This window comes from Equus asinus, chromosome 5 (genome assembly GCF_041296235.1).
Source record: "Equus asinus isolate D_3611 breed Donkey chromosome 5, EquAss-T2T_v2, whole genome shotgun sequence".
NCBI lineage: Eukaryota > Metazoa > Chordata > Mammalia > Perissodactyla > Equidae > Equus > Equus asinus.
This window is the reverse complement of record NC_091794.1, coordinates 94,137,798-94,150,217: the sequence shown is the minus strand read 5'-3', so window position 1 is coordinate 94,150,217 and position 12,420 is coordinate 94,137,798. Positions and strand designations below refer to the sequence as shown.

Here is a 12,420-nt window from a genome sequence, read left to right as displayed (position 1 = left end):
ACAGACATAGAGCTACATGAGGATGGCACCCAGGCCAGAGACCCTGGGACTGGAGGCAGCTAAACAGGGCCTATGGGGTTCCCTGAGTCATCCTCACTTCTCACACTTCTGGGTACACCCACTGCCTCCTTGCCTGCTTTACTGGGGATTCAGGCTTGCAGCCATGTGACTTTGGGTTATGGCCCCATGTCTGTCACCAGCTAGCTGAGGGACCTCAGGTAAGTTCCTTAACTCTCTGAATATCATCTGAAAAATGGAAGTAATAGAACCTGCTCTGGCCTCCTTGCTCTCTTTGCTGAGCTGAGCTTTCATATGACAGACTGGACCCTGAGCTGGGTGCCAAGGAGATGGTGATAGACAAGCCATGGCTCCTTCTGAGTTAACCTGCAGTTTTCTCAGTGCTGTGGGGCCCAGAGGAGGGAGGAAAGGATTTGAGGCTGTGCAGACAGAGGAGATGATGTTTGAATTGAGTCTTGAAACAAGACCAAGGGTTTGCCAAAGTGACAAGGAAGGAAGGGTTTTCTTGGTGGAAGGAGCCACCATGCAAGTGCTTGGGGATATAAAACAAGCTGGTCTGTCCAGGGTCTCAGGTCATTTGGTTTAGCTCAAGAATATTGCCCAATAATAATAATGGCGGTTGTCTGTGGACCAATTACGTGCCAGATGGACATATTTATAGGCACTGTTTGCTTTTTGCAGCCACCAGATGAGGTACGTTACTTTTATCACCATTTCACAGATAAGGAAACTGAAGCCATGAGAAATGAAGTAACCTCAGGGTCATGCAGGTGGTAGAAGCCAGAATTTGAACCCACAAGGTCAGGTTTCAGAACCCACAGTCTTAATCACCTGTGTTGGGCAGTTGGAGATGATGGCCTTGAACACGGTGCCAAGTAACTGGAACTTTATTCTGCAGGCAGTGGGAAGCCATGGAAGGGTTTAGGGCCTGGTACACAGAAAGCTCTCAATAAGGAGTGAGTGAGTGAGTAAGTGACCGAGGGAGTCGATCGCTGAGGTTGATCACAGTTGAGTTTTAGGAAGGATGAGGTTTGAAATGAGGAAGGCGGGGCTGGATTGGGGGGGGGGGGAGGGCGTGGCAAGGCTGGTGTGTAGGCTGTTGTGACCTTCTGTGGGAATTATGTCAAGTATCTAGAATGTCGGTGAAGTAGAACTCAGTCTACAAATCCGCGCCTCCTCCCCTTACCCCAGGCCAGGTCAACCTGGCCCTTCTTCCCAGGCTGCTGAGAGATGACAGTGTGTATGTGTATGAGTGCATGGAGGGACCTGAAGAACACAGGTCCCTGGGGAGGATGAGGGTTATTAAAGGGACTGGGGGGTGGAGGTGGGGGGCAGGATGTCCTGGGCGAGGCAGGGGAGCTGCTCCAGGGGCAGGGAGATTATGTAATGGGCAGAGCACAGCTGTGCCTGCTTCTGCCAAGCAAAGCCACAGCTGCCCTGTGGACCCAGCCCCTGGCTCCAAAGTCCTGACCTGCCCTAGACTGGGCCTTCCTAGCCGTTAGGAGCCTCTACTCTGGCTCACCACACTCTTGTTGTGCCAGGAGGGGTGGAGACAGCTCCTTTCAGTTTCCCAAGGCCCAGATAGGGTAGGTTACTCACCTCATATCACACAGGAAAGGAATAGGCTGGGTTTGGTATCCCCGGGTGAATAATGCCAACCTGGGGGCAAAGCCTGGGGGCTGGAAATGCAGGGCTGCCCAGAGATAGGCTCAATACCCACCTCTCTACAGTTAGTTCCTACAGAGGTGTGAGCAGCTCTTCAGCATACATTTTATGAGCACCTCCTGGGCGTCAGAGATCAGATTTTGAACCCCTGCTTACCAGTTGTGGGACCTTAGGTGCCATCACTAGGCCCCTCTGAGCCTCAGTTTCTTCTCTGCCAAATGGGGCCAGAGTCTACCTGCCAGGTCATGAGGATTTAAGGGTGCCACAGGTGTGAGGCACTGAGCCCAGTCCCTGGCATGTGGCAGGGGCTCGGAAGAGAGCAGCTGTTAGCACCAAGCCCTAATCTCTGCCCTCCCAGGACTCCCCGTTTATTAGGAAGGGCAGGCCTGTGTGTAAATAGTCCCTGCACTGTGACAAGTGCTGTAGTGAAGGAACGCAAGGGCACGGTGGGACAGCAGTGATTCTGCCTGGCGAGGGGAGGAGTCCTAGTGGGGGGGCAAGGCCAGGGCAGCCAGCATCTCTGGGCTGGATACTTTCCCAGATTTTGTCTCCTTCCACCCTTGCAGCAACTCTGAGAGGCGGGTTACAGATCAGCAAACTGAGGCCTCTTGCAGTTGATGAGTTGGCACAAAGTCACACAGTTTGGCAGAGCTGGGAGCCACACATACGCTTTCCTTCTCACTGGGAGGAGGTGATATTTGAGCTGAATCTTCAAAGATGAGGTGTTTGCTAGGCAGAGAGCATGAGGGAAGGAGTGTCGGGAAGTGCTCTGCCTGAAATGTGAGGGGCTGTCACAGGAGAGCTTGATACCTGCCCCCTCACCGGGAAAGTGGAGGTAGAGGGGACCCACTCAGAACTCCTGCCCTCCCCGCATGGCCTCTCTAGCTATTAGGAGCAGCCGGTGGGGGGGCGGTGTGGGGCGTGCCCTGCAGGGTCTGTCTTTGCTCTGTCCCACGCTGGTAAGTTCTGACAATGTCCCCCAATCTCCCTTCTCCTTTTCAGAATGGACAGGCCTCAGGGGAAGACACTGGACTTCAGCCATCCAAGGTAAGGACCAGGGCTAGCACCCTGAGCTAGAGACTGTGGGGAGGGGGACTATTTACATGGCTATAGAGGAGGGAGGCCTGCCCTTGTCCCACCTGGGTGTGAGGGCCCTGGCCTCTCTCCCCTTTGCCCAGCTCACCTAATCCCTGTTCTAACCTAATCCTCGAGGTAAACTCGTACAGAGAGCTCCCTTGCTCCAACCTTCCTATTTCTTAGGTGAGGGCACTGTGGCCCAGACAGGGTCAGGAGCAGAATCCAGTCTAGCACTCTGGTTACCCATCACCCAGGCCAGGACACTTCCTCAGTTTATTTACTCATAGAGGCTGGGCCGGCTGTTAGGAGAGGGCTGAAGGGGTGATGGCAGAGGCTCAGGTCAGCTGGGCCTGATGAGAGCCTGGAATCATCTGGGCATGTGGCACTAGAGGGAACCTGGTGGCCTCTCAAGTCTAACCAGGGCCCAGTGCCTGGCATGTGGCACATAGGCCATTTCTCAGGGCTTCCACCTCCCAGCCTGAGGCTGGTTCCCTCACCCCTGCTATTTCTGCTTCCCCTGGGCTCCTCTCTTTAGCCCCTCAGCCCCAGTTGCTGGTTTTGTGCTTGACAAAAGCACCTGGGGCTGGGTGACATTTGTGTGACCTTGGGTGGGTCCTTTGTCACTTCGGGGCCTGGGCTTTCTCATTTCTCTGTTGAGAAAGATCACACCCAATTCTCAAGGAACTGTGAGGTCACAGAGCTGCTGGCTGTGAAGGGGCTTTGGAACCTACCTAGGCAGGACAGAGGATGGGTTCTGGCAGTAGAGCAGACCTGGGTTCAAGTCCTGGGTCCACCCTCAGCATTTGACCAGAAGCTCTTCTCCCTTCCAAGTCTCAGTTTCACCATCTGTAAATTGGGGATAATAGTGCCTATGTAACACAGGAGTGAAGTGAAGGACAAATGAAGTAGTAACTCCCTGGCGCCCGGTGACTTCAGCTCCAGCAGTGTGAATGCCCCGATGTATTGCTCAGCTTCCTACCAGTGGCCACACCCTTCAGGCCTCTGCCTGGGCACCAGACCTGCCATAAGCTCGACCTTTGAGATAGACCAAGGGCTGGTCTTGATGTTTGCCTTGACTCAGCCTCCTAAGAGAGCTGAGCTGCCTAGGGTATGACCGGGTGAGAGAAGTAGTCTCCCACCCACTCCTCTCTTGGTTACCGTGGCAACCTTGGGCCACCAGAGGCCAGGCTCAGTGGTGTGAACTGGGCCCCTTGGTTTGTCTCAGCCCCATGTCTTGGAGAATCTCCTCCCATAAAGTAGCTGCCCTTAGTCGCCTAGTAACAAAATGAAGGCCTTGTAACCCAGGATGTTCAGATCTTGGGGCTGAAGTTCTGGAGGTTGCAGAGGAGCTTGCAGCTTTTAGGGGGGCTGGTGCTGGGTGCAGCTTCTCACCTCAAGAGCTGGAGGCACTGGTTAGGGGAAGGCAGGAGCTTGCCCAGGCAGGTAACCTACATTCGACCCCAAGCCTGTGACTCCTGCTCTAGAGCAGAAGATCCTGGAGTAGGAAGGGAGATGTGGTTGGAGATGAATGGGGCAGGGGAGCCTTGAATCCCATGTTAAGGAAGAAAAAGAAAGAAAAAGAAAAGGAAAAAGGAAAAGAAAGAGCTTAACCCACATCTGACACCACACCAGGAACTTTATGTTTAGTTCTCACAAAACCCTCAGAAGTGGAGATTGTTACTATCCCCATTTTACAGATGAGAAATTGAGGCCCAAGGTCACATAGTTGGTGAGTAATGGAGTCAAGTCTTGCTTGACCACAAGGCCCACACTCTCTCCAGTTCAGGGAACACTGAATGCTGACAAGGAGGAGCATTGGGTCCCTGTGACCCCAAGTAACACCATCCCTAGGCATCCTCTTACCCATCTTCTCTGTTGCCCCAGAACCTCACAGTATCCCCAGGGCCCGCTTCTGGGCTCAGCACACCATGGGGCGCTCAGCCTGTGGTCAGGACCTCATCACTTTGTGCAGTGGAATGAGCTGGCAGTGGTCTGGTTTGTCCTTTGCTTCATCAGACTTTTGGTGTACCCTGCTGTAACACTGGGGGACCCCAAAATGAAGTCCACACCCCCAGTCTCAGGGAGCATAGAGACAGGAAAGCTGTGTGGTGGGTGCGCTGTGATGGGGAGGAACATGGCTGTGGGCACAGAGAACCTCCATTCAGTGCCAGGCCCCATATTGAGAGAGACATATACTACCTTCCAGGTGCCCACATTTCTCTTGGTGGCACGATGAGATGTCTGTGGCAGAGAAGGAAAGGTTGGGATGGGCTGTGGGGCACCAGGCCACCTTCCCTGCAGAGCTGGCATTTCGCTGGACCTGGAAAGGCAGAATTTGGGCAGCTGCAGAGAGAAGTGGACCTTCCAGGTGGAGAAGAGGCAAGGAGGGGGATTTGGGAGTCAGGCTTTCTGAGTTCAGAATCGTGCCCCTCTTTCTTGTTTGCCTTATAACCTTGGGCAAGGGATTTGCCCCTCTGTGGCTCATATGCTTGTCCTGTGAAAGAGTGGACTCTACCATCCCTCAGGGCCACCCGGAGGAGGGAATGTGATGCGTATAAATTAAAGATTCCAGCAAGGTTTGAGGCACAATGTTGATGTTTAATACCTGTTTATTTTATTCGTTTCAGGCAGAAAGGGGGATCTGGGTTTTAGCAGCCATAGTGTGGACAGCAGTCTAGGGTGAGAGCTCCCCAGATCCCTTCAGCCTCCTGGGCGCACCAGGTGTCTTTAGGCACACTGGGGTTCCATTCACCTTCCCTCTCTTCCTGGGAGTGGACTGGGCACCCCAGGCCCCCTCCCCCAGCTATCTCCGGAGCTGGACCCCTTTGAAGCGCCTGCAGGTCTATTTTGAGAACTGAGCGTTTCCCCCCTCCCCTCCTCTCTTCCTGTTTATGAAACCCTGATCCCTCCCGGATCCCTCATGCTCCCCTGGCTGGCGCTCAGGCAGGATGTGACTGTGGACTTCGGGGAGCCTTGGGAGCCTCAGGTGTTGGGGGTAACTTCCCTTGGACTGGCCAGGGCTGGCTAGCCCACCCTTCCAGTACCTGGGACCCTGTGGCCAGGCTCTGTCCCTTCAGCCTGCCCTGAAGAAACCCTGAAGCAATACGACTGCCCATCTAACCCAGGGAGAAGTTCTGTTTACAACATTCCTTTGTCTCTGTGGCCCATTTTGCTTCTAGAAACAACCTTCTGAGGGTGAAACATCTAGTTTTAACCACTCTTTACAGAGGAGGAAACTGAGGCTCAGACAGGGAAAGCAATTTGCATGGGAACACTCAGCTAGTGAGTAGCCAGTTCTTGACTTCCCACCCTGTGCTCTTGGCCTCAGCCTCTTGTTCACACTGGTCTCTCTCTGCATGAAATGTCTTTTTTCCTCCTTTCTGCTTGGCCAGCTCCTGTTCATCCTCAGGGTCCAGCTGGACTGCCCCTGACCTGGAAGGTCTTCCCAGACCTCACCTCAGGCAGATGGTTACTGCCTCTCCGCACCCACAGCACCTTGATTGCAGCTCTGTCCCAGGACAGTTGTGTTTTATTGTCGTGTATTTATTTTCAAGAGCTGCCTAAGGACAAGGCCCTAGTCTGCCTTAACGTGTGCGCCTCCTAGTGTCTGGCTGCTAGCCTGGGGACAGAACAGCAGGCCAGTAGCTGTGAGTATACCACTCCGAAGGGGAGGCAGGCTGGCTGGCCTTGCTGGGAAGGCGATAGTAAAATGTTTGAGTGTAGGCTTCGGAAGCAAATGGACTTTGATTTTGCTCTTAGTTCTCCCCCTTTCTAGCCATGTGGCCTTGGGCAAGTCACTTTCTCTCTGAGTCTAGTTTCCTCCTCTCTGAAATGGGATAGCAGTACCTCCCTTGGAGCTAAGACACAGGGCCTGGCAGAATCCATACCAGCAAAGGGTGAGGGAAAGAATGGCCTCGTGCAACGTGTTCAATTATTAGGAGGCACACTTCTCATTGTCACTCCATACCAATCCTAGCCTAGTGCCAAAGGCCAACTCCCCCATCAAGGATACCCGAAAACTGTGGACCCCTCCTCACCTGCTTAGAGGCATGCTGGGAGACTCGTCTGGGGACATCTGTCCCACCAGAGGGGGCAGCGCCTGGGAGGCCCTGCAGATGCTGCCAGCTGCGGAAGGGGCTGTTGGTGTCCGTTAGGGCCAGAGATTGGCAGGTGGGCGTGGGCTGCAGCTGGTAGAGGGAGGCCCAGGGTGGGGACCCTATGGGCCAGGGATCAGGCTGGGGGCTCTGGGCTCCTCTCCCAGCTGCCTCGTGGGAGGAAGTAAATAAGAGGAAGTATCTATGGGGGGAATGGGGCAGGGACCAAGGGATGTGGTCTGCTATCTGTCCTCCCCACCTCCTGCCACCAGAGGCCTCACAGGCCCTGCACATACTCTTCAGTGAAGGCAGCTCTGAGACTGTTTCCTTCCTGTTGCCCCTTCCTGTACCCTGCTAGCCACAGAGTCTTCCTTTGCTTCTGAAGGACTTGAGGGTTAGGGGGCCCAGCTGGTGCTGGCCTAGAGAGCTTTGGGGCTCCAAGGGCTGCCCCAGCCTCCAAATGCCTGCCTGAAGAAGCTGGGGTGCAATGAGAGGCCTCAGTCTAAGGAGGCATCTTTCACAACCCCCGGCAGGCCATCATCAGACTATTAGTGGAAGCCCTGTGAGGACTGGAAGGGGAAGTCCATGTGTATGTGGGGGCATGTGTTTCCACATCGAGGATGTCTGTGGAAATGGTTTCCGATCATCAGCCTGTGTGTATTTGTGTGTGTGTCAGTTCCTGTGGGTATACCGGTGTGAGTGATGTGGCAAGGCTATGTGGAAGGGGGCTAGGCCTGGTCAACCCCTGCCCCATGACTACCTGCTCCTTCTCTCAGACCTCTGTGAGGTCCTTGCTAGGGCTAGGGCTTTCTGCCCCCTTGCGCATCCCAGGGCCCTGGACTAGCAGGCTTCTTCAGGGCAGGGCTGGGTGTGGTGGTGCTTGCTCTGTGGGCTACCATTTTGGGTGGGCCCAGCTATGAGAAGGTCACTATATGGGAAGGAGTGTCTACGCCCTGGGCTGGGGCAACCAGAGCCTGTGGCCTTGCTGAGTAGCTGACATCCTGACATTCTCTCAAGGGGCTGTTTGCAGGTGCTGCCCGCTGTGTCGCCGCCTCATTGCCTTGTGACTTCTGTCTGTGTTCCAGTCTTCCTTCCTTAGGATCAGAGGAGATGAGGAGAGATGTATCCCTGGGCCCCGCTGGAGTCATGGGCTTGGAGTCTGTAGTGTCCCTTCCTCAGCAGGGGAGCCTGACCCATCTCTGTCCCTCCTCCCTGCAGAGGGGGAAGTGAGAAGGAGGGGGTCAGCGACCCTGCCTTCTGGGCCGGGAAGGCTGAAAAAGCAGAAGTAAGGGGAGTAACGGGGCCCTCTGGCCACCGGCTTGAGCCCCACCATGCAGACCCCGGCAGATTTCCCCAGGGTTGAGAGAGACTTACTTCCCTGTCCCAGAAAGGTGAGCAGAGGGTTGGCCTGCCTCCACTTGGGTCTGTCACCATGACTCTGGGAAAGGAAGGGGTTTAGGGGTGGCGCTGTCCCCTGGGATTTCTGGGTGACTGCGTCTGTCCCGATGGAGTGTTCTCAGTCAGAGGCAGACAGACAGGTGGAGGCTCAGACCTCAAGGCTGGATGGGCAGAGGTTGTTGTGTGGCCTTGGCCCACCTCAGCCCCTCTCTGAACTAGGTCTGCCTCTCCCATCCCGGGTTACACTCAGGGGCCTGATTAGCCTGCAGCTTTTTGCAGCTGCAGCTTCTGTGGCTATTCAGGGTCCTCTGAAGATGGGGCTGTGTCTCTGAGGGTCAAGTCCTAGAATAGGAAGTCCCCAGACTGACCCTGGTACTGAGGGAGGGGCAGACTTGGTTGGGCAGGACATGGCTCTGGCTCACTTACCTGCCCACCCTTTCCTGGCACTCGAGTCCTGCTGACCCCAGGCTAGGTGATGACCAGGGGAAGGACTTGGGTTCAAGCCGGCTCTGCCACTGGTTCATTTTGAGCCTGGGTGAGTCACTGTCCTCTGGGCCTCAGTTTCCTGTTCCTGAAATGAGGATAACAGCTTTTGGGATATTTGGATCAGAGTCAAAACCATCAGATTATACTCAGGAGATGTCCCTCTCAGCCCACTATCCTAGTCCTGGGCCCCCTCAGGCCCTGGCATGGGAAGAAAATCCCAGAGAAATGGAAGGCCTCAGAGATGGGTCTGCCACAAAGACTGGGCTGCTCTCCCAAGGGCTGGGATTTGCAAGTGATGCCTCCTCACCTCTTTGCTAACCCCCAGGCAGACCAGCCAGAACATGGAGCTCTGCCTTTGAGTCCAGGGCCTGACTTTCTAGGTGTCTGTGTATCTTTCCTGCCTGAGTGGCTGCCCTGGGTATCTGTCAGTCTGCTTGGGCCTTGTGGACTCTAGCTGTCTCTGCTGCCCAGCTGCCTCTGTTATTGGGTGCCTGTCTCTGTCTCCACTTGATGAGTGGCTGTCTTCACCTGTTGGGTACATGTCATGTGTTGAGTGCCTGTTGGGTCATGTCCCCTTCTGTCTCCACCTGTTGAGTATGTGTCCCCATCTGTCCACCTTTTGGATGCAAGCCTGCAACTGCTTCTACCTGTTGGGTCCCCATCTGTCTCTGCTGTTGGGTCCATGTCCTCATCTGTCTTTGCCTGTTGGATATGTGTCCCCATCTGCCTTTGCATGTTAGGTATGAGTCTCTGTCCACCTCTGCCTGTTGGGTGTGAGTCCCCTCCTGCCTCTGCTTGTTGGATACATGTCCCCATTTGTCTCCACCCATCAGATATGTGTTCTTCCTACTTCTGCCTGTTGGATGCTCGCCTTCATCTGTCTTTACCTGTTGGGTACCTGCCTCTGCCTGTTGGGTGTCCCTCTTTATCTGCCTCTACATGTTAGGTACCTGTCTCTGCCTCTTGGGTACCCATCTACTCCTCAGCAGCTGGGTTGGCCTGGGGCCTTCCCTTTTTAGGCCCACAGGGAGGATGGGGGGGAGGGCTAGAGGGCAGCCCTCAGGCAATGGGGAGGGGGGAAGAGAGAGGAAGGGAACGTGGTGAGGGTGTAGGCCTGGAACTGGGAAACCACAGGCCCTGAGTGATTGGCGGCTCTGGGCCTGGCCCAACCCCCGCCTTCACTGTGCACATCCGCCTTGGGCCTGGCCACCTCCTCGGCAGCCAGGACGCTGCCTGCTCCTGCCATGGTGCCTTGGCCCTGCCGGGCGGATGGAGCAGGATCCCAAGCCGCCCCGTCTGCGGCTCCGGGCCCTGCTCCCCTGGCTGCCCAGGAAGCAGCGGCCCAGGACCAGCCAGACCTCTCTGCCTGCCCCTGGCCCTGGCTCTGGCCCCAGGCGGGACTCGGTGAGTGTGCCCAGATGTCTAGTCCTGGCCTGGCTGTGGCCCTTGGAGCAGGTGCCTGGGCAGCCAGTTTGGCTTCAGCTGGCTTTGAGCTCGCCTAGCCCAGGCCTGGCCCTGCTGGGTGACTGGACTCTGCCCAGGCTTACTTCCTCGGCAAGTCAGGAGGGCCGTCAGGGCTCTGGGGCGATACTGGCAGATTGGAGGGAGGGCAGAGGGATCCTAGCACAACTTGGCCCTGGCAAGGGGTTTCTAGGAGACTTGTATGAAGGGAGTTTTGGAGTGTGGGGCATGGCATCTCTGGCCTTAGCTTCCTACCTGCCCCAGACTGGCACGCACTGGGTTGGTGGGAGTCTCAGGTGACTCTTGGGTCCCTATGCATCTCAGCCCTGTCCTTCTGGCCAGAGGGATCCAATCATCTATCCTGACCGGGAACGAAAGCCCAACTCTGCCTCCCCACTATGAGAATAAACCCTACTTCCTATTGTGGCAAAACCAAAATCTTTGAAGCAGGGGGAGGGGAGCCCCACTGGGAGGACCTGGGGCAGGTGCGTGGGCCTCAGCCAGAGCCTGGGGTTGGCTCAGCCTGGCCATGCCTGGGTGTCCCTTTGGGCTTGAGCAGGCCGAAGCAGCAGAAGCAATAGGAGCAGTGCCTTACCTCACCTGGCACCTTGGTAGTTTGACCCTCCCCAGCCTTTGAGGCCCTTTTGGTGTTGACAAATCCAGAGGCTGGCCCTGTCAGGGTAGCTGTCTGGTTTGGCCTGGAGGGCCCTGTCTGCTGAGGTCCAGTGGGAGTGGACTTAGATGGGGCAACATGCCCCATACTGGACCGGATGGCACCCACTATGCCCACCGTCTCTATCCCTCCATCAGGATGAGGGTATCCTCAAGGAGATCTCCATCACGCACCATGTCAAGGCTGGCTCTGAGAAGGCTGACCCATCCCATTTTGAGCTGCTCAAGGTTCTGGGCCAGGGATCCTTTGGCAAAGTGAGTCCTGAGCCAACTGCTGGGAGGGCAGCACTGGTCCTATCAGAGGTGGGAGTGAGGGGTCACCTTGGGGCTCAAAGGATCGGAGGGCAAGGGTTGATGGGTCTGAGGGGAGGATGAGAGGTCACCGTGGTACCCAGGGAAGGCTAAAGGTCAACTTGAGGCTCAAGGAAGTTAGAAGTCAGCCTGGTATTTGGAGGATGGGAGCTAATGGGCTCAGCCCCCTCCCCGGCTTCTTCTCTGTTTTTCCCCTGCTGCCTTCTCAGGTCTTCCTGGTGCGGAAGATCACCCGGCCTGACAGTGGGCACCTGTATGCCATGAAGGTACTAAAGAAGGCAACGCTGAAAGGTGAGTGGAGGGCACCTTCGCATGCAGAGCCAAGGCTAGGCACAGGGATTGAGGGTAGAGCCTAGCTCTCAAGGGCCTGGGCCTGATGGAGGAGATTGCTCTGTCTCTAGGAGTGCTTGGTCTGAAGGTAGAAAAACAGGCCTGTACTTAGCCACACCTTAATCCCCCGCCCCACATGATGGCAAAGACAGGATCCTGCAAGCCAAGTGCCAGTGACCATACCTGAAAGTGAATGTCTGGAGGGAGGCAGGGGTGAGTGCAGTGTGTCTGTGGTGGAGCCTTCAAAAATCAGGCATCAGGTTGGTTGGGCAGAGGCCTTCTGTCAGCAGAATTGTTTCACAATTCTAGAAGAGTCTGAGGGAGACCTCTCAGGGTAGAGAATGACAGGAGGGAAGAGGCAGGGAGCCCAGGGAAGCATCTGGGTGGGTAGGAGAGGGTGGGTAGGAGAGGGTGAGTCAAGGCAGTGACAGAGCGATGGATGGCAGAGATGTTCAGAAGGGAGCCCAAGCCCAGGTCTAGAATTCTAGGACTTACAAAGGGCATAAGGGTGGTTGGTAGTGGGCTTTGGGCTGGACAGTGACTCTTTGAGCAGCCTGGGAACTAGTGCGGCCACTTAGCAGGTAGAGTGGGCCCTGGTTGGGGTGAGGTGGGCAGAATCAGAAGAGTTGGCCTTGAGGACATTAGGAGTCATGTGGCCCATGAAGGGCTGTCTGTGGCAGTGATGTAACTTTGGTGCCCCAAGGCCAGCCTGGTAAGGGTGGGAGTCATTCCCCAGGAGGGATGGTGGGAGCCCTGGGGGAGGAGAAAGATGAAAAGACTTGGTGCCTGCTGTGAAGGGCTCCCAGGCTGGGACAGGAGAGGCTGAGCAGACCCTGTAGTACCGTGCAGTCAGTGCTGGGACCCGGGAGCCCTGAGGAGGGTGGGTGGCAGCCTCACAGAGGGTAGG

The 12,420-nt window shown here is 55.9% G+C and overlaps 1 protein-coding gene and 1 long non-coding RNA gene across 5 annotated transcripts in view; one reads left to right on the top strand and one right to left on the bottom strand.

The window, feature by feature from the left end:
- Positions 1-12,420, top strand: part of RPS6KA1 (ribosomal protein S6 kinase A1) — a 37,016-nt gene that overhangs the window by 3,582 nt on the left and 21,014 nt on the right. The window contains exons 2-4 of one of the 4 annotated variants that reach the window (XM_044770105.2): positions 2,686-2,730; positions 11,010-11,126; positions 11,393-11,474. In XM_044770105.2, the coding sequence (XP_044626040.2) occupies positions 2,686-2,730; positions 11,010-11,126; positions 11,393-11,474 (244 nt within the window). Of the gene's footprint in view, positions 1-2,685; positions 2,731-7,629; positions 10,143-11,009; positions 11,127-11,392; positions 11,475-12,420 lie in introns of those variants that run through there. The other 3 variants (XM_014854973.3, XM_014854974.3, XR_006527702.2) reach the window with 3 other exon arrangements.
- Positions 885-7,019, bottom strand: LOC139045342 (uncharacterized). Its single transcript, XR_011503529.1, has 4 exons — positions 6,798-7,019; positions 4,960-5,080; positions 3,492-3,606; positions 885-2,412 (listed from the first exon to the last, which is right to left on the bottom strand). It is a non-coding gene; the product is annotated as an uncharacterized lncRNA (long non-coding RNA).